General features: G+C 42.5%; 1 protein-coding gene and 1 pseudogene across 4 annotated transcripts in view; both read left to right on the top strand.

Moving 5' to 3' along the window:
• ZNF565 (zinc finger protein 565) overlaps positions 1-17,995 on the top strand; it is a 61,315-nt gene extending 43,320 nt beyond the window's left edge. For 3 of the 4 annotated variants that reach the window (XM_036440336.2, XM_036440338.2, XM_045582496.1), the window contains 4 exons: positions 275-346; positions 5,719-5,845; positions 7,264-7,359; positions 16,232-17,995. In XM_036440336.2, coding sequence (XP_036296229.1) covers positions 338-346; positions 5,719-5,845; positions 7,264-7,359; positions 16,232-17,502 — 1,503 coding nt within the window. In that variant the 5' untranslated portion in view covers positions 275-337 and the 3' untranslated portion in view covers positions 17,503-17,995. Of the gene's footprint in view, positions 1-274; positions 347-5,703; positions 5,846-7,263; positions 7,360-16,231 lie in introns of all 4 variants that reach the window. The other variant, XM_045582495.1, reaches the window with a different exon arrangement.
• Positions 3,234-4,656, top strand: LOC118720441 (annotated as a pseudogene).
• Positions 17,996-24,658: the final 6,663 nt, after the last annotated feature.

Here is a 24,658-nt window from a genome sequence, read left to right on the forward strand (position 1 = left end):
TAGGGTATAGACTATCAGAAACAAGATAAGGGACTCTTGAGGCCAGAATCCCTCCTGCTGAGGTGCATGGGTTCTGTGTCAGTGCTGGAGCACATCTGCATGAGTCCATCTTTTGGTTTAAGGAGGGGCTGGGTTTTGTTAACTCTGTAGTTCCTTGCATTAGGATTGTGTGGCAAGACCAGGGGAGGGGAGAGAAATCAGAGCAGGAACAGCTCATCTATTTAGGATTGCTGAAGCAAGCTCAATTTATAAGAGATTTGCTCTGCTTTTTCAGGATTCTACTTGTCCAAGAGAAGAACCTAGAGAAATCTGAACAGATCAGGTAGTTCTAAAAGCAATGGCCCAGGTAAGTTGAAATTTCCTTCATCCTTTTTTGTGTTTGTGTGTGTGTGTGTGTGTGTGTGTGTGTGTGTGTGTGTTGTGTGTGAGTGGGGGGGAGGGAAGGGGTTCTTTTGTTTGTTTGTTAATCCTCACCAGAGGATATTTAGGGAGAGTAAAAGAGAGAGACAGAGAGAAACATTAATGTGAAAGAAACACATCGTTTGGTTGCCTCCTGCACAAGCCCAGGTCTGGGAGGAGCCTGCAATCAAGATAGGTGCTCTTGACCAGAATCAAACCCAGGACCCTTCAGTCTGCAGGCCAGTGCTCTATCACTGAGACAAACTGGCTAGGGCCCCTTATCCTTGGATAACCTGTCTTCCCTTCATATTATATGAACATTTGTCTTTATCCTGAAACTTCTCTGTGTTAGTTGAGTTCTATTCAGTAATCTATTTCCAATTCTTCCATTCAGGAAATGAGTAATGGTGCCTCATGTCCCTTAGTGGCTCTCTCTAATAGTGTTCACATGTGTGCACAGTACTTCTACCAGAGCACCAATGGAGCAAAAATATATTCTCTTGAGAGCCTCTCTTATTTTTTAATTTTTTAAAAATCCTCACCCAAGGATATTTCCCTTTGATTTTTAGAGTCAGTGGAAAAGAGTAATTTCAATGTGAAAAAAAAACACATCAATTGGTTGCCTCCTGCATGCTTCCTAATCAGAGCCTGAGTCAGGGAGGAGCCTGCCACCGAGGTATGAGCCTTGACTGGAATCAAAACCTGGACTCTTTGGTCCGCAGGCCTAAGTTCTATCCACTGAGCCAAACCAGCTAGGCAGAGCCTCTCTCATTAACACCTCTAGAGGCCTGCTGCACGATATTCATACAAGAATAGGCTTCCTTCCCCTGGCTTCACTCCCTTCTGCCCACCTGGGAGCCAGCAAGTCCTTGCTTCTGTCCAGAGTACCGCACCTGTAGCTCCCTCCACCACCTCCTCCCCCTCATAGCAGGCATCCAGCTCCTCTTGGCTGCTCTGTGCCTGCATATGCAAATTAACTCACCATCTTTGTTGGGTTAATTTGCATACTCATTTTGATTGGCTATGGGCATAGCAGAGGTACAGTCAATTTACATGTTTGTCTATTATTAGGTAAGATGTTGAAAGCGGCCAAAGATCAGATAGCTTTGATCTTTTTTTTTTTAAATATATTTTATTGATTTTTTACAGAGAGGAAGAGAGAGGGATAGAGAGTTAGAAAGATCAATGAGAGAAACATTGATCAGCTGCCTCTTGCACACCCCCTACTGGGGATGTGCCCGCAGCCAAGGTACATGCCCTTGACCTGAATCGAACCCAGGACCTTTCAGTCCGCAGGCCCACTCTTTATCCACTGAGCCAAACCAGTTTTGGCTGCTTTGATCTTTTTTTATTAAACTGGGTAATTTCCTCTTTTTTTCTATTTTTAAATGTCATCCCCTCTTTAAAAGTCATAAAATATTTCACACTATCAAAACTTTATTTTTGCAAAGTGATTTATGGGAGATGAATAACTGTAAAATGGTCCATTTTGAGGTTGAACAATATGCATTGGTTATGGGCTACATTTATGTGACTAAGATATACTCTCTGTCAGTTTTTAAATATATATATATATCTATATATATCTATCTATATATATATATATAGATAGATATATATATAGATATATATAGATAGATAGATATAATTGTTTTCAGAAAGGAAGGAAAAAGGAGAGAGAGAGAGAGAGAAACATCAATGATGAGAATCATTGATTGGCTGCCTCCTGCACACACACACACCCTCCCCCCCTCCTCCCTGCTAGGGATCCAGCCCACAACCCCAGCATATACCCTGACCCAGAATTGAACCAGACTTCCTGGTTTATAGGTGGATGCTCAACTATTGAGCATGGCTCCATCAGCTTTCTTATTTCAGGAACAAGGAAAAGTAGACAGTGAAAGATGATAACTATTCACAGTATATAATTAACTTGAATATTTCACAAATCTCATTTAAGCTAAATGCCCTCCAAATAATGGAATAGTTATATCTTATAAGACATAAAGTATAATATTATGTAGCAAATAAAATCCCTGTGTTTACTATAAAATTTGCCATAACCAAAAATTTTTTTATGATGTTTGGCAAAAAGAAGCAGTGGGAACACTGCTGTCATTTTCAACAGTATATTCTTTGTTGTATGGGACTGTCCTGGGTCCATAGCCCAGATAATTCAGGACACATCATTCCTGATGCCAGCCAGCACTAATGTCAGTAGCATACTGCTCCCCTCCCAGCCCAACCTCCCTCATTATGACAACTAGACTGCCCTCTGCATGGTCCCAAGTGCATTCTGAAGAGGAAGATAAAATCTATGTTGAGATCCAAAGACTATGACTCTGAGTCTTCAGGATAGATTTAAAACTTCTCTAAATGCTATATTTTAGAATAGAGATTTATAAGACATTTTTTTTCTCAAGGAAGAAAAATGGTAAAAAAAAAAAAAAAAAAAAAGAAATGCTTTTTTAAAGACTTTATTATTTGCTAGGCCCATGTTTGCTTTGTGTTTTGTATATGTTATTTTGTTGATTTATAAGATCCCATTTAGCTAGATTTTGCTCATTCATAAACCTTGTGGACAATAGAAGAGAGTCTGGCTATATGAAGGAGATCTTTTTTATTTGTAGTCACCAGAATATTCAAAAGCATGTAAGCCTTTAGTCATATAAATTTGCTTCTTGTACTCCCTTCATGGCATAGGCATTCATCCCTAGCTTGCTTAATCTCCTCCTTCCTACAACATCCTTTTTATCTTAAAGACATTTACCTGGATGGATAAGATTGTTAAAACCTGAACCTACCTATCAATTTTAACCTTACTAAAATTGGGACAACTAGCTCTCGGTCCCATGTTGAACTCAAGTTGGAAGAGGCGAGTCCGGTCTCAAAATGGAGGACCATGATCCTAAGGAACCAGAACAGTTGAGAAAACTGTTTATTGGTGGTCTGAGCTTTGAAACTACAAATGACAGTTTAAGAGAACATTTTGAGAAATGGGGCACAGATTGTGTGATGATGAGAGACCCCCAAACAAAACGTTCCCGGGGCTTTGGTTTTGTGACTTACTCTTGTGTTGAAGAGGTGGATGCAGCAATGTGTGCTCCATCAACACACAAGGTTGATGGACCTGTAGTGGAACCAAAGAGAGCTGTTTCTAGAGAGGATTCTGTAAAACCTGATGACCATCTAACAGTGAAGAAAATTTTTGTTGGTGGTATTAAACAAGATACAGAAGAATACAATTTGAGAGACTACTTTGGAAAGTATGGCAAGATTGAAACCATAGAAGTTATGGAAGACAGGCAGAGTGGGGGAAAAAAGAGGATTTGCTTTTGTAACTTTTGATGATCATGATACAGTTGATAAAATTATTGTTCAGAAATACCACACTTAATGGGCATAATTGTGAAGTGAAAAAAGCCCTTTCCAAATAAGAAATGCAGTCTGCTGGATCACAAAGAGGAGGCTATGTTGGTGGAGGTGGCAGCAGAGGTAGTTATGGAGGAGGTAATGGTGGATATAATGGATTTGGAGGTGATGGTGGCAACTGTGGCAGTGGTCCTGGTTATAGTAGTAGAGGAGGCTATGGTGGTGGTGGTAGACCAGGATATGGAAACCAAGGTGGTGGATATGGTGGCGGTGGTGGAGGATATGATGGTTATAATGGAGGGGGAAATTTTGGTGGTAACTATGGTGGAGGCAGAAACTATAATGATTTTGGAAATTACAGTAGATAACAGCAATCAAATTATGGACCCATGAAATTTTGGTGGAAGAAGCTCAGGCAGCCCCTATGGTGGTGGTTATGGATCTGGTGGTGGAAGTGGTGGATGTGGTAGCAGAAGGTTCTAAAAACTCAGCAGAAAAGGGCTACAGTTCTTAGCAGGAGAGAGAGCGAGGAGTTGTTAGGAAAGCTGCAGGTTACTTTGTCAGGAAAGCTGCAGGTTACTTTTTACAGTTCCTCTAATGCATTTGGGACGACTACATTAGAGGAACTGTAAAAATCTGCCATAGGAGGAACGATGATCCATAGTCAGAAAAGTTACTGCAGCTTAAACAGGAAACCCTTCTTGTTCAGGGCTGTTATAGCCACAGTTTGCAAAAAGTGCAGCTATTGATTAATGCAAATGTAGTGTCAATTAGATGTACATTCCTGAGGTCTTTTATCTGTTGTAGCTGTGTCTTTTTCTTTTTCTTTTCATTCCATCAGGTATATTGCCCTGTAAATTGTGGTAGTGGTACCAGGAATAAAAAATTAAGTAAATAAATAAAATTGGGACAACTAGCCATAATGTGCCTCCTATCGGGACACTACAGGAAGTATACACTACCACCTCTAAGATATTCATGTCCCCTCAAAAAAAATACATCAATTAGGCCTCCAGATCTAACAACATTCCACAGAAAATGTATATGTAAGTAGAACATTATGAAGGTGCAGTTGGTTAAATCCAAAATGTGGGAAATTCTACTGATCAGATATTTCTTTAATAAATAGTGACCTGGCTCAATGGATAGAGCATTAGCCTGCAGGCTGAAGGGTCCCAGGTTTGATTCCAGTCAAGGCCATGTACCTCGGTTGCACCTTGGTTGTAGGCTCAATCCCTGGATCTCTGACCCTCATTGGGGCTCAGGTGAGAGGCAACCAATCAATGTGTCTCTCTCACTTCAGTGTTTCTCTCTGTCTTCCTCCCTGCCTTCCACTCTTCTAAAAATCAATGGAAAAATATCCTCAGGTGAGCATTAACAATAAATAAACAAACAAACAAACAATAAAGATTTTAAAGGTCTTTGGGACCTGTAAAACATTTGGGAAACTTTAGGAAACCTATACATAAACACAATCTGTGGATCCTCTTTGAATCCTGATTTGAGTAAACCAACAGTAAAATACTTTTGAGAAAAGTTGGGGCAATTTGAAACTTGATCTAATTATTAGAAAATTATTGTTGCCCTTATCAGTTTGGCTCAGTAGTGTGGGCCTGAAGATCAAAGAAAATTATTATTCATGTTACTAATGTTATTCTGGTTATGCTTTAAAAAAAAACAAAAAACTAGTCTGTTAGATACTAAAGTATTTGTGGGTGAAATACTATGGTGTTAGGTATGTGGAATTTGCCTTAAAATACTCCAGGGGTAGAAAATGAAAGGGAAAAGATGAAACAAGATTTGCAAACTCTTGTTAATTGTTTTAAAAGAAGGATGGATTTATGGGATCATTACACTATTCTCTATAATTTTGTGTAATTTTGAAAATGTTTGTAATAAATTAAAAAATTAAAAAGTCCTTTCATTTACTAGTAATACATGTTTCAGGGATTGGTGACATTCAGGGATGTGGAAATAGAGTTCTCTCAGGAAGAATGGAAGTATCTGGAACCTGCCCAGAGGGACTTGTACAGGGATGTGACTTTGGAGAACTTTGGTAACTTGGTCTCACTAGGTAAGGGTATCCTGTATAAGTTCCAGTCAACCAGTTGGCCATTAAACCAATCAAAGTGTAATATGTTAATGATATGCTAAGATCGCTCAACTGCTTGCTATGACGTGCACTGACCACTAGAGGGCAGACAATTGACCAGTTGCTTTGATGATGTGCACTGACAACCAGGTTAGCTTTCTGCTGTGGTCTGGCCAGTTGGGACTGGGTGAGATGGGCCAAACATACCTTGGATCTCTTTCACGGTCCCTCCCCAGCTGGCCAACCTCCTGTGTTTCTCCCCTGCCCCGATCACGCACTGGTGGGGTCCTTTGGCCTGGCCTGCACCGTCTCACAACCTCTCAGGGGATGTCGGAGGGCCAATTTCAGCTTGATCCCACAGTAGAGTGCCACTCAGCCAGAAGGTGAAGAATTGTTAGGGATTTGAGAAATTTTAGGAAACCTATAAGTAAACAATTTGTGGGTCCTGTTTGAATCCTGATTTGAGTAAACCAACAGTAAATTATTTTTGAGAAAGTTGGGGCAATTTGAAACTTGATCTGGCAAGCATAGTGGCAGTGGCAGGAGCTTCTCCTGCCTCCGCAGAAGCGCCAAGGATGTCTGTCTGATGGCTTAGACCTGCTTGGGAATCAGTCGGACATCCCCCAAGAGCTCCCAGACCTCGAGAGAGTGCAGGCCAGGCTGAGGGAGCCCCCTCCCCCAGTGCATAAATTTGATGTGCCGGGCCTATAGTTGTGTAATAAATGTACAGGCAGACCAAAACAAGGCTCCCAGGGACTGCAACAGTGGGAAGCTGTTAACACCTCTGGTCAGAAGGGGTAAAGGGAGGAAACACTGCCACTGGAAGATTGTGAAAGCTAAAATCATGGAAAAGGGACTGGCTAGCAGCAACTAAAGCTACTTCCAGAACTCTTGGGTCAAAGGAGGGAGGGAGAGATATAAGGAATACCCTGAAGTCTGTCTCCTCCTGCCTGCTTATCTCCTGCTGATGCTTTCCATTTGCTAAACCCAGTAAAAAAAAATGGCCACTATAATTCAGTCCTTTATAGGTAAGCTGTCTAGAGCACAGAGCCTGGTCAGAAACAGTAAGGAATAGATTGGAGGGGGGACAGAAATTAAGTACCATAATTATCAATTCCAAATACTTCAACTAGCCTTCTGGAATTTCTAGTTTCTTTAGGGTGAATATCTAGAGACACTTACAGATTTCTAGCTGAATTTCTGCTCTGTGTTCCCAAAGGAATTGTTTTGTGCTTTGTGGAAGTGGAATTGGGTAATTCCATTGGCACTTCCATCTTCACGTTCTTTGGGCAACCTTCATACCTTCCTTTATGTAATTGCCTCTCTTTCTTGATGACCAAGAGACTAGGTTTGAATTTTAAAACAGAATGATCACTCCCCATTTCTCTTCCTATAAGCAGGACTTTCCATTTCTAAGCCTGATATCATCTCCTTATTGGAGCAAGGGAAAGAACCCTGGATAATGGCAAATGATATAACAGGACCATGGTGCCCAGGTGAGCAAGGGTTAATCCAGTGGGGAAGGTTTTATATATATATAAAAGCCCAGTGAGCGGAATGGTGGAATGACCAGAACAACCAGAACAACTGGTGGCTATGATGGGTAAAAGGAGGAAACACTGCCACTGGAAAATTGTGAGAGCTAAAATCATGGAAAAAGGCCTGGCTAGCAGCAACTAAAGCTACTTCCAGAACTCTTGGGTCAAAGGAGGGAAGTAGAGAGATAAGAAATACCCTGAAGTCTGTCTCCTTCTGCCTGCTGATCTCCTGCTGATGCTTTCCATCTTCCAAACCCAGTGATTAGTCCCCAGCCCCCAGGCAGCACATCCCCTGATGGGCCCCCAATACCTTGATCAGGGACAAGGCTGGCCAGCCAACCACCCGCGGCCCCTTCTTACAACTGGCCCTATCGCTGATCAGCCCCCAAAACCTCGATCAGGGGTGGGGCCAACTGACCATCTGCCTGCAGCCTCTCCACCCCCCAGGCCCGTCCTGATGGGCCACCATGCATGAATTTGTGCACAAGGCCTCTAGTTTACACTAATAAAAGAGAAACTTTTAAATTGACCATCACTCTGCTATACCCACCACCAATCAGAGCAAGTATGCAAATTAACCCAACTAAGATGGTGGCTGCCACGAAGCTGGAGCCAACCAGAGGCTTAGGTTGCCCCCAGTGATGGAGGAAGGCAAGCTTCCCACTCGTCCTGGCCAGCTCTGGCGTCTGCTCAAGGCTACAAAGTTTCAAATATAGAATATAAATAAATCCCAGATACCTGCTTCCAGCTAGTCCTGGCCTATGCTTGGGTCACCAGGGGGCATGGCCAGCCTGCAAACCACCACAGGCCCCTCACCTAGGCCGCCCCACTCCCCAAGGGAACCCCCACCCTGATCCAGGATACCCTTCAGGGCAAACCTGCCGGCCCCCACCTGTGCACTAGGCCTCTATCCTATCTAATAGAGTAATATGCAAATTGAATGTCACTCCAACACACAAGATGGCTTCCCCCATGTGGACACAAGATGGCCAGCAAGGGAGGGCAGTTGTGAGCAATCAGACCATTGGGGGAGGGCAGATGGGGGCAATCAAGCATGCAGGGGAGGGCAGATAGGGGTGACCAGGCCATCAGAGGAGGAAAGTTGGGGGCAACTGGGCCTGCAGGGCAAGGCAGTTGTTGGGGGGACCCAGGCCTGTAAGGGAGAACAGTTGGGGGAGGGAAGGACCAGGCTGGCAGGGGAGCAGTTAGGCATCAATCAGGCTGGCAGGGGAGTGGTTAGGGGGTGATTAGGCTGGCAGGCTGAAGCGGTTAGGGACAATCAGGAAGGCAGGCAGGTGAGCATTTGGGAGCCAGCAGTCCTGGATTGTAAGAGGGATGTCCAACTGCCTGTTTAGGCCCAATGCTACCAGGATCAGTCCTAAAAGGGCAGTCAGACATCCCTTGAGGGGTCCCAGATTGGAGAGGATGCAGGCTGGGTTAAGGGATACATACTTCTTTGCATAAATTTTATGCACTAGGCCTCTAGTCCTATCTAATAAAAGAGAAGTATGCAAATTGACCATCATTCCAACACACAAGATGGCTGCCACAAGATGGCTGGCAGGTAAGGGCAGTTGTGGGGGGACCAGGCCTGCAGGGGAGGGCAGTTGGGAGTGACCCAGGCAAGCAGGGGAGGGCAGTTGGGGGTGACCCAGGCTTGTAGGGGAGTAAAGTTGGGGGTGACCCAGGCTTGTAGGGGAGTAAAGTTGGGGAGACTAGGCCTACAGGGGATGACCAGTAGGGGAGGGGATTTAGAGGCAACAAGGCCTGCAGGAGATTGAAATTGGTGGGGACCAGGCCTTCAGGGAGGGCAGTTGGTGGGGACCAGGCCTTCAGGGGAGGGTAGTTAGGGGGAAACCAGATCTGTAGGAGAGAAGTTGGAGGGGACCAGTATTGCAGGGGAGGGCAGTTGTGGGGGATCAGGCCTGCAGGAAAGGGGATTTAGGGGCGACCAGGCCTGAAGGGGAATGAAGTTGGTGGGACCAGGCATGTAGGGGAGGGCAGTTGGGGGGAACCCAAGGCCTGCAGAGGAGGGCAGTAGGGGGACCAGGCCAGCTGGGGAGGGGAGTTGGGGAGGATCAGGCCTGCAGTTATGGGTGACCATGCTGGCAAGAGAGGGCAGTTAGGGGCAACCAGGCCTGCAGGGGAGGACAGTTAGAAGCAATCAGGCTGGGAGGGAGCAGTTAGGTATCAATCAGGCTAGCAGGGGAGTGGTTAGGGGGTGATCAGGCTGGCAGGCAAAAGCGCTTAGGGGCAATCAGGCAGGAAGGCAGGTGAGCAGTTGGGAGCCAGCAGTCCTGGATTGTGAGAGGGATGTCCGAATGCCTGTTTAGATCCTATCCTGGTTGGGCCTAAACAGGCAGTCAAACATCCCTTGAGGGGTCCCAGATTGGAGAGGGTGCAGGCTGGGCTGAGGGACACAACTCACCTAACCCCGTGCACAAATTTTGTGCATTGGGCCTCTAGTCCTATAAAATAAAAAGGGAATATGCAAATTGACCATCACGTTGCCACAAAGATGGCAGTGTCTACAGCGAAGGCAGGGGGTTGGTTTAGGTAACTACACAAGATGGCTGCATCCACAGCAGATGTGGGTGGGGTTTCCATAACACAAGATGACTACACCCACAGTGGAGGCAGGGTTTCTGTAACACAAGATGGCTGTAAGCAGAGGCCAAGTTCCTATAATGAGCCTTAATGAGCAATCAGCAGAGATCTGAGGCTGTGCCCCCACCACCTCTATGGGGCTTGACAGGGGACCTGAGGCTGTGCCCCCCTCCTGGCACCAGGCCAGGGAACCTGAGGCTGCACCTTCTCACCCCCCGCAAGGCTTGACAAGGTTGGAACCAGCCAGGACTGAATCTCACCCAATGCGGGGGCTGGTTGGGTCTGGGTCTTGTGAGATTTTGAAGCACATGTGGGTGGGTAGGTGGGTGGGACTAGACTCTGGGTCCTGTGGTGCACCTCAGCCTCTGACAGGAGGAAGATTTTCATGAACATTTTACTAATTTTCTTTCGTCTCTGACACTTCTAATATAGAGAAAGGGAAGTAGCAATATTAAAATATTTCCTCCAATTAATCCTCTTTTAATGTGTACAAATTTCATGCACCAGGCCACTAGTCTATATATAAAAGCCTAAGTGACTGTGACAACCAGCTGGTAGCTATGACTTGCACTAATCTCCAGGGGGTAGACGCTCAATGCAGGAACTGCTCCCTGGTGGTCAGTGTGCTCCCACTCCCAACCTCCCATGGCTGGCCAATCTCCCATGGTCCCTCCTCCCCAGCCAGCCTCACTCATGTATGAATTCATGCACCAGGCCTCTAGTTGGAAATAATAGACCAGAGGATGAGTTATCAAATAGTAATTTGATATCTTGTCAGGAAATTCCCCTCAAAGCTCTACCAAACACTGAGGAAAATAAAACCAGAGATATGAAGAACAAAGGCCTTGTCAGTATCAGCTCCCAAGGGAACTTTGTCCTTACCCCCATTAATCTTTTTTCAGAGGTATCGTTGCCAAATACGTTCTCCCATACAGTAGGCCCTTGTTTGTTTTGTTGATGGTTTCTTTAGCTGTGCAGAAGCTTTTTATTTTTATGTAGTCCCATTTATTTATTTTCTCCATAGCTTCCTTTGCTCTAGACGATGTATCAATAAACATATTGCTATGAGAGATGTCTAAGATTTTGCTGCCTATGGTTTCTGCTAGAATTTTTATGGTTTCACAACTTACATTTAAATCTTTTATCCACTTTTAGTTTATTCTTGTGTATGGTATAAGTTGATGGTCCAGTTTCTTTTTCTTTCTTTCTTTCTTTCTTTTTTTTTTTCCCCACATGTATCTGTCTAAGGCTTGCCTGCGCCTCAGGCCAGCTCTAGGTGACAGGGCAGCCGACATCTGAGGCTTGCCTGTGCCTTGGGCCAGCCCTGGGCAGCTGGGGGCCTGAGGGTGTGTGCCTGTTGTCTCCTGGCTGGGCTGAAAGGACTGTGGGACTCCAGCAGCAGACGTAAGGAGTGGTCAGACCGGGCACCTGACACTCGCCCATCTACACAAAACTGAAAAGACTGGGGGACTCTGGTGGAGCTGAGGGGACTGGGCACTGCCATCTTTGTGGCAGCGTAATGGTCAATTTGCATAGCCCTCATTATTAGATAGAACTAGAGGCTGGGTGCACAAAATTCATGCATGGGAGTTCCTCAGTCCAGCCTGCACCCTCTCCAATCTGGGACCCCTCTCACAATTCAGGACTGCTGGCTCCAAATTGCTCACCTGCCTGCCTTCCTGATTACACCTAACAGCTTCTGCCTGCCAGCCTGATAACCCCCTAACCACTCCCCTTCCAGCCTGATTGATGCCTAAATGTTCCCCTGCCAGCCTGATTTCCCCTAACTGCCATCCCCTGCAGTTCTGGTCACCCCTAACTGCCCTTCCCTGCAGGCCTGGTCCCTCCCAACTACTCTCCCCTGCTGGCCTGGGTCCTCCCCAACTGTCCTTCCCTGCAGGTCCAGTTGCCCCCAATTTTCCTCCTCTCCCAGCCTAACTGCCCTCCTCTGCAGGCTTGATTGCCCCCAACTGCCTTCCCTTTCAGGCCTATTCCCTCCCAACTACTCTTCCCTGCTGGCCTGATCAGATGGTTTTTTCCCTTCCTAATATTCCAAGTCATTGATTTATTCTCGGTATCCTCTATTCTACCCCGTTTCCCCCAAAATAAGACAGTGTCATATTAATTTTTGCTCCCAAAGATGTGCTAGGTCTTATTTTCAGGGGATGTCTTATTTTTCCATGAAGAAAATACAGTACACATTTATTGTTAAATGAAAATAAAGGAAATTTATTACCTGTATACGGTATGGTAGTACGGTAGTTGTCAACACAAACCAGACAAACTGTGAATCCTACAGTATCAAGAATTTACTCATTTATTCCATGATAATCATGTCATAATCTTCTGGAACATCATCATAACAATCCAATTCCTGAATTTCCTGGTGAATTTCTTGTGACTCCATTTCTTTCAGAATCAGTGGACCAAATCTCTCATGTTTAGCCTAGGGGGGCCTTATTTTTGGGGGGATGCCTTATATTTCACTCAGAAGGAAACCTGAAAGTAGGTCTTATTTTCAGAGGATGTCTTATTTTCAGGGAAACAGGGTACTATTGAATCTCTGTAAATTATTCTTTATTTCATTAGTGTATGCTTAATTTCTGACTGATCCTTTTTCATGTCCTTGACATTCTTACTAAGATCCTTTAAGTTCCTTGAAACTCTCATTAAGACCTTTGAACATCCTTATAACCATGGTTTTGAACTCTGTTTCTATTAATTCATTTGCTTCCATTTCATTTCTTTTTCTGGAGATTTCTTCTGTCCTTTCATTTGTGACATGTTTCTTTATCTCCATATTTTGGCTGTTTCCCTGTGTTTGTTTCCATGTATTAAATATAGCTGCTATGTTTCCTGAAATTGATAGAGTGGCCTTGTGTAGTAGATGTCCTGTAGGACCCAGAGGCTCAGCTTTCCCAGTTACTTGAATGGGGAACTCTGCGTATGCTCTTGTGTGGGTTGTGTGCCCAGTCTTGTAGTTGAGCCTTGATTGCTGTTTCTATCACTGAGAGGAATTGACCTCCAGGCCAATTGGCTGTGGGGACCAGCTGCAACTACAGTAGAATAGCTGCTGTTGTGGGTTGAAGGTTCAGTCCCCAGCCCCAGATTGGGCACATGCAGGAGGCAACCAGTCAAAATGTCTCTCTCACATTGATGTTTCCCTTTCTCTCTCTCCCCTCTATTCTATACTCCCTTCCTACATTTTCTCTTAAAAAAAAAAAAATCAATGGAAAATATATCCTGGTGAAGATTAACAAAAGAAGAATAAGTTCAGGTGAAATTTCATTGAAAATTAAAGCAAGTTTTATTAAAGTAGAAATAAAGATCCCTAGCTGGTTTGGCTCAGTGGATAGAGCACTGGCTTGCAGACTAAAGGGTCCCAGGTTTGACTCTAGTCAAGAGTACATGCCTGGGTTGTGGGCGCAGTTTCCAGTATCGGGCATGCAGGAGACAGCCAATTAGTGATTCTCATCATTGATGTTTCTATTTCTCTCTCCCTCTCTTTTCCTCTCTGAAATAAATATACTGTATATATATATATATATATTAGCCTTTTATTATATATATCAAGTGGCCAGATTATTATGATCTCTGAGGGAGGCGTGGGTTTCCCAGGCAATGGAGGAAGCCAAGATTTCTGCCTGCCCTTGCCGGCCTAGGCCTCCACTCAAGGATACAAAGTTTCAATTATAAAAGGTAAACAAATCCAAACAGAAGTGGTGGCAGCCACAGAGCTGGAAAGAGCGGGAGGCTAGGGTTGCCACTGGCAATGGAAGAAGCAAAGCTTTCTGCACATCCTGGCCGGCCCAGGCCTCCACTCCAGGCTACAAAGTTTCAATTATATAAGATACATAAATTCCAACAGAAATGGCTGCCAGCCATGGAGCAAGCAGGAGGCTTAGCTCCACTCCAGGCTACAAAGTTTCAATTGTAGAAGATAAATAAATTCCAGATACCAGGGCCTCTGCTTAGGTCACCAGGGGGCGTGGCTGGCCTGCAAACCACCACAGGCCCCTCACTCAGGCCACCCCAAGCCCCAAGGGAACCCCCACACTGATGCAGGCACCCTTCAGGGCAAACCAGCTGCCGCCCTTCCCCCCCCCCCCATGCACCAGGCCTCTATCCTATCTAATAAAAGAGTAATATGCAGATTGACCATCACTCCAACACACAATATGGCTGCTCCCATGTGATCAAAGATCCTGCCTTCATGTGAACACAAGATGGCCACCACAAAATGGCCAGCAGGGGAGGGCAGTTGGGAGGGACCAGGCCTGAAAGGGAGGGGAGTTGGAGGCAATCAACCCTACAGGGGAGGGCAGTTAGGGGTGACCAGGCCGGCAGAGGAGGGAAGTTGGGGACAAACAGGCTGACAGAGGAGCAGTTAGACATCAATCAGGCTGGCATGGGAATGGTTAGGGGGTGATCAGGTTGGCAGACAGAAGCAGTTATGGGCAATCAGGAAGGCAGGCAGGCAAGCAGTTGGGAGCCAGCAGTCCTGATTGTGAGAGGGATGTCTGACTGCCCATTTAGCCCCAATCTCACGATGATCAGGTCTAAACGGGCAGTCAGATATCCCTCAAGCGGTCCCAGATTGGAGAGGGTGCAGGCTGGGCTTAGGTACATCTCTCCTCCCAGTGCAAAAATTTTGTGCACTGGGCCTCTAGTTCTATATAATAAAAGGCTAATATGCAAATTGTCCCCTTGATCAGGAGTTTTACCAGCAGGCAGGCTAGCCAACTGCCCATGTTCCCTCCCCCTGGCCAGGCTGGCCAGACCCCAACCATGCACGAAATTCATGCATTGGTCCTCATACACACACACAAACACACACACACACACTGCCCTTTAAATTCTGGCCTCATGCATCGGGCCTCATACACACACACACACACACACACACACACACACTGCCCTTTAAACATTGATCCTTTAAATTCTCAAATTCTCACTAAGTTCCTTGAAACTCTCATTAAGACCTTTGAACATCCTTATAACCATGGTTTTGAACTCTGTTTCTATTAATTCATTTGCTTCCATTTCATTTCTTTTTCTTGAGATTTCTTTTGTCCTTTCACTTGTCACACACACACACACACACACACACACACACACACACACACTGAGTGGCCCAATTATTATGCATTCAGAGATCATAATAATCTGGCCACTCAGTGTATATGTAAAAGAGATAGATATAGATAAAGATAAAGATATAGATACAGATACAGATACAGATATAGATATAGATTTTTTTAAGAGGCTAGGATGTGGATAACTGGAGATAGAATCAGGGTGGTGCTGCCTGCTGCTCCCCTTGTTGCAAGTCTCACAGGGCACCACCATGAAAGAAGCAAAAGTACACATCTGAATGTACTGTGTTGAACTCGCAAGTGAGTTGCGCAGTGGGTCAGTCAATTCTTTGTACTTTATATGTTTTCAAGGATAGGTTGTTTCTGAACTTTATGGTGCTAAATTCTGACCCAAATTCTGGTTGTGAGGGGCCTTGTCGCTAATATGGTTAATTTAGGAAGTGTCATGTTGTTCATTCCCCTCAGCCTACCTTCTACTTGTGGTGTCAGTTTTCATTATAATAATGGCATAATGAGCTTTGGGGTCTTTCTCTGGTCAGTTTTTCCTCAGTCTCAGATTTAAGTGGTTTTAGCCAGTCCTTGCTATTGCTGACTTCTGTACCAGTGTAGGACTTTCCTGCCATAAACTATTTTTCATGATCATGTGTGGAGGCTGGGGATCTGATGAGAGGATCTAATACTATGGTCCTGTGATGTCCACTCCTACTTCCTCATTCCACTTAGGGAGTTTCCCTAATTTCTTTTTTTTTTTTAATATATATTTTATTGATTTTTTACAGAGAGGAAGGGAGAGGGATAGAGAGTTAGAAATATCGATGAGAGAGAATCATCAATTAGCTGCCTCTTGCACCCCCCCTACTGGGGATGTGCCTGAAACCAAGGTACATACCCTTGCCCAGAATCAAACCTGGGACCCTTCAGTCCCTAGGCCGACGCTCTATCCACTGAGCCAAACTGGCTTCGGCCCTAATTTCTTTCTATCCTGACTCAATATAAGCTATTCACCTTTTATGGTTATTTCATTTATGTCTGTAGTCTACTGTAGAACATTTTTATTTCTTTTAGACCAGGAGAACAATTTGTATTCATATACATATATATTTTTTTTTCTTTTTTTTTTTTTCCAGACCTGGAGTCCAGATGTGAGAAATTTCCACAAAAAGATATTTTTGAAGTAGAGACATTCAATTGGGAGTTAATGAAAAGCCTTAAATGCTGTAGTTTTGAGAGCTCTAGTTTTAGAGAAGACTGGGAATACAAACACCAATTTGAAAGACAACAAGTAAACCAGGAATGCTATTTCAAGCAAGTAAAAATCACATATGAAAACATACCCATTTTTGAACATCATGTATCCCTCACTGACAATCAGAGCAATGAGATTAGAAAGAAACTGATTGAATGTAATGAATGTGTGAAAGCATTTAGCCGTGGCTCACACCTTATTCAACATCAGAAAACTCATTCTGGTGAAAAGCCCTTTGAATGTAAGGAATGTGGAAAGGCCTTTAGTCGAGCCTCACACCTTGTTCAGCATCAAGTAATTCATGCAGGTGAGAAACCTTATGACTGTAAGGAATGTGGGAAGGCCTTTGGTCGTACCTCAGAACTTACTCTGCACCAGAGACTTCATACTGATGTCAAAACCTATGAATGTAAACAGTGTGGAAAGACCTTTAGACAGCATTCACAACTTATTCTGCATCAAAGAACCCATACAGGTGAGAAACCTTATGTATGTAAAGACTGTGGGAAGGCTTTTATTCGTGGCTCACAACTTACTGTTCACTGGAGAATTCATACAGGGGCTAGACCCTATCAGTGTAAAGAATGTGGAAAGGCCTTTAGACAGCATTCACAACTTACTGTACATCAGAGAATTCACACCGGGGAGAAACCCTATGTATGTAAGGAATGTGGAAAGGGCTTTATTCATAGCTCAGAAGTTACTCGACATCAAAGAATTCATTCTGGGGAGAAACCTTATGAATGTAAAGAATGTGGAAAGACCTTTAGACAGCATGCACAGCTTACTCGACATCAGAGAGTTCATACTGGTGACAGACCCTATAATTGTAAGGACTGTGGGAAGGCCTTTAGTCGTAGTTCATACCTTATTCAACATCAAAGAATTCATACTGGTGACAAACCCTACAAATGTAAGGAATGTGGGAAAGCCTTTATTCGTGTTTCACAATTGACTCATCATCAGCGAATCCATACTTGTGAGAAACCCTATCAATGTAGGGAATGTGGAATGGCCTTTATTCGTAGCTCACAACTTACTGAACATCAAAGAATTCATCCTGGTATCAAGCCTTATGAATGTAGAGAATGTGGACAGGCCTTTATTCTTGGTGCACAGCTCATTGAACACTATAGAATCCATTCTGGTTAGAAAGCTTTTAATATTAGGGATACAGGAAAGCCTTTAATGGAGTTTACACCTGACTTAATATTAGGTATTGCCTAATGTAGTGTAATATCAGAAAACCTTCATTTGTCACTTCCATTGTGGAACATCAGACAACTCATATAAGAAATAAAGTTAATAAACGTGAGGATTCTTTTTGCCTGAAAATCACAGTTTACTATGTATCAGAGAACTTATGGTGAAAAAATATTAATGTGAATGTAAAGTTTTCTCTGACCACTCAAAATGTATCAACCTCCTGACAACTCCTAATAGAAAATAATCCTATTAAAATGTTTTATGAATGTGCCTTTTGCCGTAGTATATACCTTACTTAGCATTTTCCCATTTCTACCAGTTACTGATGGTATATCATTGGGCAAATTATGCAATCTCTCTGTTCCTCAGTTTACTTATTTTTAAGCAATAGTAATTATACCTACCTGATAGAGATTTTGTGAAGACTGACAGATATTTTTTTAAAAGCCTGTGTTGAATAAATATTACTCATTAGTTAACAGTAACTGAACTGTCTAGCAGCAAGTGAAACTCAGGGGCAGCTTTCTCTAAAAGGTGCTTGCAGCGATTACCAAGGGACAATTAGACCCCGGGGCCTCATAAGGCAGGGCTGGTGGAAAGCCCTGAGACTAGGCCCCATCCAAGCTGAGCACAGAGGCTTTTGCAATTTTGCAAGTCTTGTCTCATAAGGCTGATTCTAGACAGAAGTTCTCCCGGTGTAAACAAAGCTGATCCTCACAGCCAGTTGGCCTGGAAGTCAATTCCTCCCACTGATACTAACAACAATCAAGACTTATCTACAACAAGGCTGTACACACAGTCCACAAAGGGGTGCACCAAGAGTGTCCACCTCAGGTAACTGGGGAGGCCGACCCAGTGGCCCATATAGGACACCTAGCACACAAAGCAACCCTACCAACTCAGGGAAGCAGCAAAAATGCAGAGACAAAGAAACAGATCACAAACAAAACAAATGGAGGCAAACAAACAATTGGATATAGAGTTTAAAACCACAGTTATAGTTTTTCACGAATTTCCTAGAAAAGACCAATAAACTTAGTGAGACCCTTGAGGATATGAAAAAGGATCAACTAGAAGTTAAACATGTAGAGGGCCAAATGGGAAGACACTTGGACATTCTATAGATTGTTGCTGACTGGGCCCAGGATATGGGCAGAATCATGTCAGTTGCACTCCCGCCCTGGGAGTGCGGAGATGTTCTTAGTTCCTGGCTTGTGTTTGTTTGTCCAGGAGGATGGAGTGGGTGGAACCTGGGCTCTCCCAGGCTCCTTGTTTTCCTGTGAAACCCCCTTGTTGGATTGGAGTATAAATAGATGTACTGTATGGCTCAGGAGGTCATCAGTCAGTCTCTCCAGCAGAGGAGGTCAGCGGCCCTCCAAGCTCCCAACTTAAAATCGATCTCTGTGTTTTCTCTCTTTATTTCTAATATTTCTCAATGCCTGGGCACCTCCACTTAGAACTGGTTCGTTCATCTCTTTTTCCACGTGGGACATGGAAAAGGGAGATCCCCGCCAACAGGCACCTGCATAAATATACACTGACTGAAGTAAAAAAATACAGAGACCCAACAGCAGACTAGAGGATCCCAAGAATCAAGTCAAAAGATTTGAGATACAAAGAAGCAAAAAACAAAACAAAACAAACAAAAAAAAATGCTCAACCAGAAAAGCAAAAAAGAAAAAAGAATCCAAAAATTTGAAAATAGTGTAAGAAGCCTCTGGGACAACTTCAAGTGTACCAACATCAGAATTATGGGGCTGCCAGAAGACAGAGAACAAGATACTGAAAACCTATTTGAAGAAATAATGATTGAAAAGTTCCCCCACCTGGTGAAATAAATAGACTTACAAGTTCAGGAAGAGCACAAAACCCTGAACAAAAGGAATCCAAAGAGGACCACACCAAGACACATCATAATTAAAATGCCAAGAGCAAAAGACAAAGAAAGAATATTTAAAGCAACATGAGAAAAACAGTTACCTACAAGGGAACACCCATACGAGTGTCAGCTGATTTCTTCACAGAAACTATGCAGGCCAGATGGGAGTGGCAAGAAATATCCAGAGTGATGAATAACAAGAACCTACAGCCAAGACTACTCTACCCAGCAAAGCTATCATTTAGAATTAAAGGGCAGATAAAGAGCTTCTCAGATAAAAAGCTAAAGGAGTCCATCAACACCAAACCAGTATTATATGAAATGTTGAAAGGTATTATTTAAGAAAAGGAAGAAGAAGAAAAAGGTAAAAGTAAAAATTATGAACAACAAATACATGTCTATCAACAAGTGAATCTAAAAACCAAGTGAAGCGGACTGATGCCTGAGTAATTCTAGCCAAGCGTATCGAAGGGAAAGGTGCACCCTGGAGGGGCGGTTCCAGTGAGATATGAGGAAAAGCCAAGCAAAACGCAGGAAGGCTGGGCTCAGGACACCAGACGATTAGCTTAAAACTCATTATATCTAAGAGTATAGCATCACTCAATGCATTATTATATAACTCTGCTGTATTATGTAACCACTTCCAGTTTTAGGAATTCATGTGACCTAATCTTAGGAAGGTAATTTTTTCCCATTAATTCAGTAATTTCATTGACTGAACATCTGAGTAATGCAAGTGGTGTTTTGTGAAGTAAAATTTCATTAAATAGATGTTAACTCCAGGAAGCAAAAAATGTGAGGCACTTTCCTTGACCTGACACAGGTTATGGTAAATAATTAAAAATTCTAGCCGAAACCGGTTTGGCTCAGTGGATAGAGCATCGGCCTGCGGACTGAAGGGCCCGGGGTTAGATTTCGGTCAAGGGCATGTGCCTGGGTTGCGGGCACGTCCCCGATGGGGGGCTTGCAGGAGGCAGCTGGTCGATGACTCTCTCATCTATGTTTCTAACTCTCCCTTCCTCTCTGTAAAAAAAAAAATCAATAAAATATATATTTTTTTTAATAATTAAAAATTCTTGTAGATGATAACAAGATTCGATCGCATTGATTTTAAAAAAAACACAAAAAACAATCGTTCTAAATATTTTTTAAAGTGTAATGACTCTTAACTTCATCTTATAATAGATAAAATCTATTTGATTTTTGTGTTGTACACAGACTTCTGTATTTTGCTTTAAATTACCAGTCTCAAATAAATGCAGATGCTAAGCTGTGTTTTATTGAGCAGTGCGGCAGTTCAATGACTAAAAAATAAAATAAAATAAAAAATAAAAACCAAGTGAATAAAAAATCTGATGAACAGAATAAACTGGTGAATATAAATAGAATCGGAGACATAGAAAGGGAGTGGACTGACAATTCTCAGGGAGAAAGGGGTGTGGGAGTGCGGGAAGAAACTAAACAAAAATCGTACATCTATGAATGAGGACAGTGCAGGGGAGGAAAGGGCAGAGGGTGGGAATTGGGTGGAGGGAAGCTATGGGGGGGGGATTATTGTAATAATCTGAAAGATAAAGATTTATTAAATTAAAAAAAATCATTAGTCCTAGGTGCCTATTCATAAAAGCAAAGTCAATAGAGCATTGTCTCCCATCTTTTTCGGGGGGGAAAAAAATCAGAAAATTAGAAGGTAACACAAAAGTAGCCAAAAGCAAGTTGCGATTTAGAAATCTAAAACCACAAGTACTATATATCTTTATTTCAAGAAAAATAAAAACTAAATTTACAAACTAGAAATGAATGACAGTGAATTCTGTGTATCAAAACCAGATCATTGTAGCCAAAGCTGTACTTTTGTCAGAAGAAAGAATTGAAGTTGGTGGTTTTGTTCTCCTAATGTCGATCTTCAACACCTAGACATTGCAGGTCACATACCAAGCACTCTGAATAATTGGATGGTCAACTCTACAAGTTAGGAGAAAATTAACATATAAACCCAAGTCAACAGTAAGAATTATTAGCCCTAGCCAGTTTGGCTCAGTGGATAGAGCATTGGGCTGCAAACTGAAAGGTCCCAGGTTCGATTCCAGTCAAGGGCACATGCCCGGGTTGTGGGCTTGATCCCCAGTGGGGACTTGCAGGAGGCAGCTGATCCATGATTCTCTCTCCTCATGGGTGTTTCTATCTCTCCCTCTTCCTTCCTCTCTGAAGTCAGCAAAAATAATAACAATAATAATAATAATATATGTATTTATAAAAGAATTAGTATTGCCAAAACCGGTTTGGCTCAGTGGTAGAGCATCGGTCTGCGGACTGAAAGGTCCCAGGTTCGATTCCGGTCAAGGCCATGTACGTTGGTTGCGGGCACATCCCCGGTAGGAGATGTGCAGGAGGCAGCTGGTCAATGTTTCTCTCTCATCGACATTTCTAGCTCTCTATCTCTCTCCCTTCCTCTCTGTAAAAAATCAATAAAATATTTTTTTAAAAAAGAATTAGTATTAAAAAGGAAAAAAAAACATTTTAATAAAGTAGAAAATAGTAGACTTAAACTGGATGTAGTTTATTCAACAAGATATAAGGTGATTTACAAGTATGATGTAGAAAAAACACATTTACTATTATGAATGAGGAAGGGGTAGATATTTTGAAGTAGCTCCTATGCATTACTTTAATATATCTGAAATCTAGAGAGAATGTATTTTCTAAAATATCAAAATTGGTTCAAGAAGATGTAGAATACCTGGATAAATCAAAGATTATAAAAAGAGGTAAAAAGTCAAGTCCCTATCAGGCGTCCTCAAACTTTTTAAAGTGGGGGCCAGATCACGGTCCCTCAGAGAGCTGGAGGGCCGGACTATATGAACTACTAATTCCTACTGTAACACCTCGGCTGCGCTCACTGCCCAAAAAACCTGGCGGGCCGGATCAGACTCCTCTGCGGGCCGCATGTGGCCCGCGGGCCGTAGTTTGAAGACACCTGCGCTGATTTGGCTTGGTGGATAGAGGATTGGCCTGCAGACTAAAGGGTACCAGGTTCCATGCTGGTCAAGGGCACATGTTCAGGTTGTGGGCTCTGTCCCCAGTGGGACATGCAGGAGGAGGCAGCCAATCAATGATTCTCTCTCATCATTAGTGTTTCTATCCCTCCCTCTTCCTTCCTCTCTGAAATCAATATATATATATATATATTGAAAGTCATCAAAGCTCTGTCTCTTCAGAGAAAGTAGTTTTCCTACAAAAACTTCAAGGAACCAATTATCCCTGAGAGAACAGGTTATCTGCCAGTTCATTCTCAAGGCTAAATAAAATTATGATTTAAAAAATCTCAACAAGGATAGCTCCCAAAAAATAAATTGTAAGTAGTTATTATTTGTGAAGATAAATATAAGTAAAATTTACTCTAATGTAATCCAATCTATTAAAATTAAGATCACTTTATTTTTTTAATATATTTTATTGATTTTTTACAGAGAGGAAGGGAGAGAGATAGAGAGCTAGAAACGTCAATGAGAGAGAAACATCGACCAGCTGCCTCTTGCACACCCTCCACCGGGGATGTGCCTGCAACCAATGTACATGCCCTTGACCGGAATCGAACCTGGGACATTTCAGTCCGCTCTACCACTGAGCCAAACCGGTTTCGGCAAATTAAGATCACTTTAAATGGAATATTTGGGATTTCACAAGTTCTGTGATAATTATATTGTTAGAACTTCGGTGTTATAACTCTAGGAGATGACAGTGATGAAGAGAAGAGCCTTGGTCCAGTCCCATTGACCTTTGGGTCTGGACTTGTGAATCTGAGAAATCTCAAGAAATAGATCCTCAGCCCTTGTGGTAGTTAGGCAGAGTTCTGGGCAGAGTAGCCTGTCTTGCCCCAAATACCATCCATCTTCTCAGATACCCTGAGTGTTTCATAAAAGCACCTGCATTTTCATGTGCCACTGCCTACAAATGATTAGAAAGCAATGTTCTATATATCCTTTTTCTTTAATTGGTTTAACCTATGACATTAAAAAATATCATTTGAATAGTTAATACACAAGCACAAGATAGCTTTATTTTTTAAAGTTATATAATTTGGTATACAAACAAAGTTTCCACACTATCTCTGCCCCCTCTTCACACTGTTAATTATTATTTAGCAATCACTGGTATCAAGATCCTGTATATACTCCCTGAGTTTTGCATTACATAGTTATACATAATTTACTCTTTATTTTAAAAATTGACACAAATGTTAGCAAATCTCTATACATTACTATTTTTACTTACCCATACACCATGAAAATTGGACCATATCAATACATACATAGCTCCCTTATTTTTAACAGCTGCATAGTATTCCATCATGTGTATGTTTCATAATTTTATTTAAACCTTTTTTCATTATTTCTTGTTCCTTCAAACAATTCTATAAAAAATTTCCTTATACATAAATCTCTAGAAGTGGAAGTGAAAGATCAAAATGTAAATTCTTTAACTTTATTGTGAAAAATGTGAACATATATAAAAATACACAGAATGTTATAATGTAGGTCAATAATTATCAGCTCATGGCAAGTCTTGTTTTATCTGTAATCTCACTCTCCCACACCTCCATATTATTGAAGTAAATCCCAAATATAGTATTTCATCCGTAAATATCTCATATTTATCTCTAAAACATATCACAACTTTAGAAAGGCTTTTTAATCCTTAAAATTGACAATACTGCTTTAAATCCATTACATACAGTATATGATAGTGCTTTCTAATGATTTTATAAATGTCACTTTAAAAAAAAACAACAAATAATATTCACAAACTGCAGTTGATAGTCATGTCTCTTAAATCTCAGTCCTTCCCCCCACACCCTCTCTCTCTCTCTCTTGCAATGTATTTTTTGAAGAAACAAGGTTGTTTGACTTGGAGACCTTCCAGAGCCTGCTTTTTGTTGGCTGCATCCTTGTTTAACATGCTCCTCTAGCCTGGTGTTTCTCTATTAATTGATAGTTTGTATCTAGAAGCTTAATCAGATTGAGATTTAATTTTCTTCATAAGATCACTTATAGGAGGTTAATATTAAGAGATAATATTTAGGCCGAATCCGGTTTGGCTCAATGGATAGAGCATCGGCTTGGGGACTGAAAGGTCCTGGGTTCAGTTCCAGTCAAGGGCATGTACCTTGGTTGTGGGCATATCCCCAGTAGGGGGTGTGCAAGAGGCAGCTGATCATGACTC

The sequence above is a fragment of the Pipistrellus kuhlii genome, unplaced genomic scaffold (genome assembly GCF_014108245.1).
Source record: "Pipistrellus kuhlii isolate mPipKuh1 unplaced genomic scaffold, mPipKuh1.p scaffold_m20_p_17, whole genome shotgun sequence".
Taxonomy (NCBI): Eukaryota; Metazoa; Chordata; class Mammalia; order Chiroptera; family Vespertilionidae; genus Pipistrellus; species Pipistrellus kuhlii.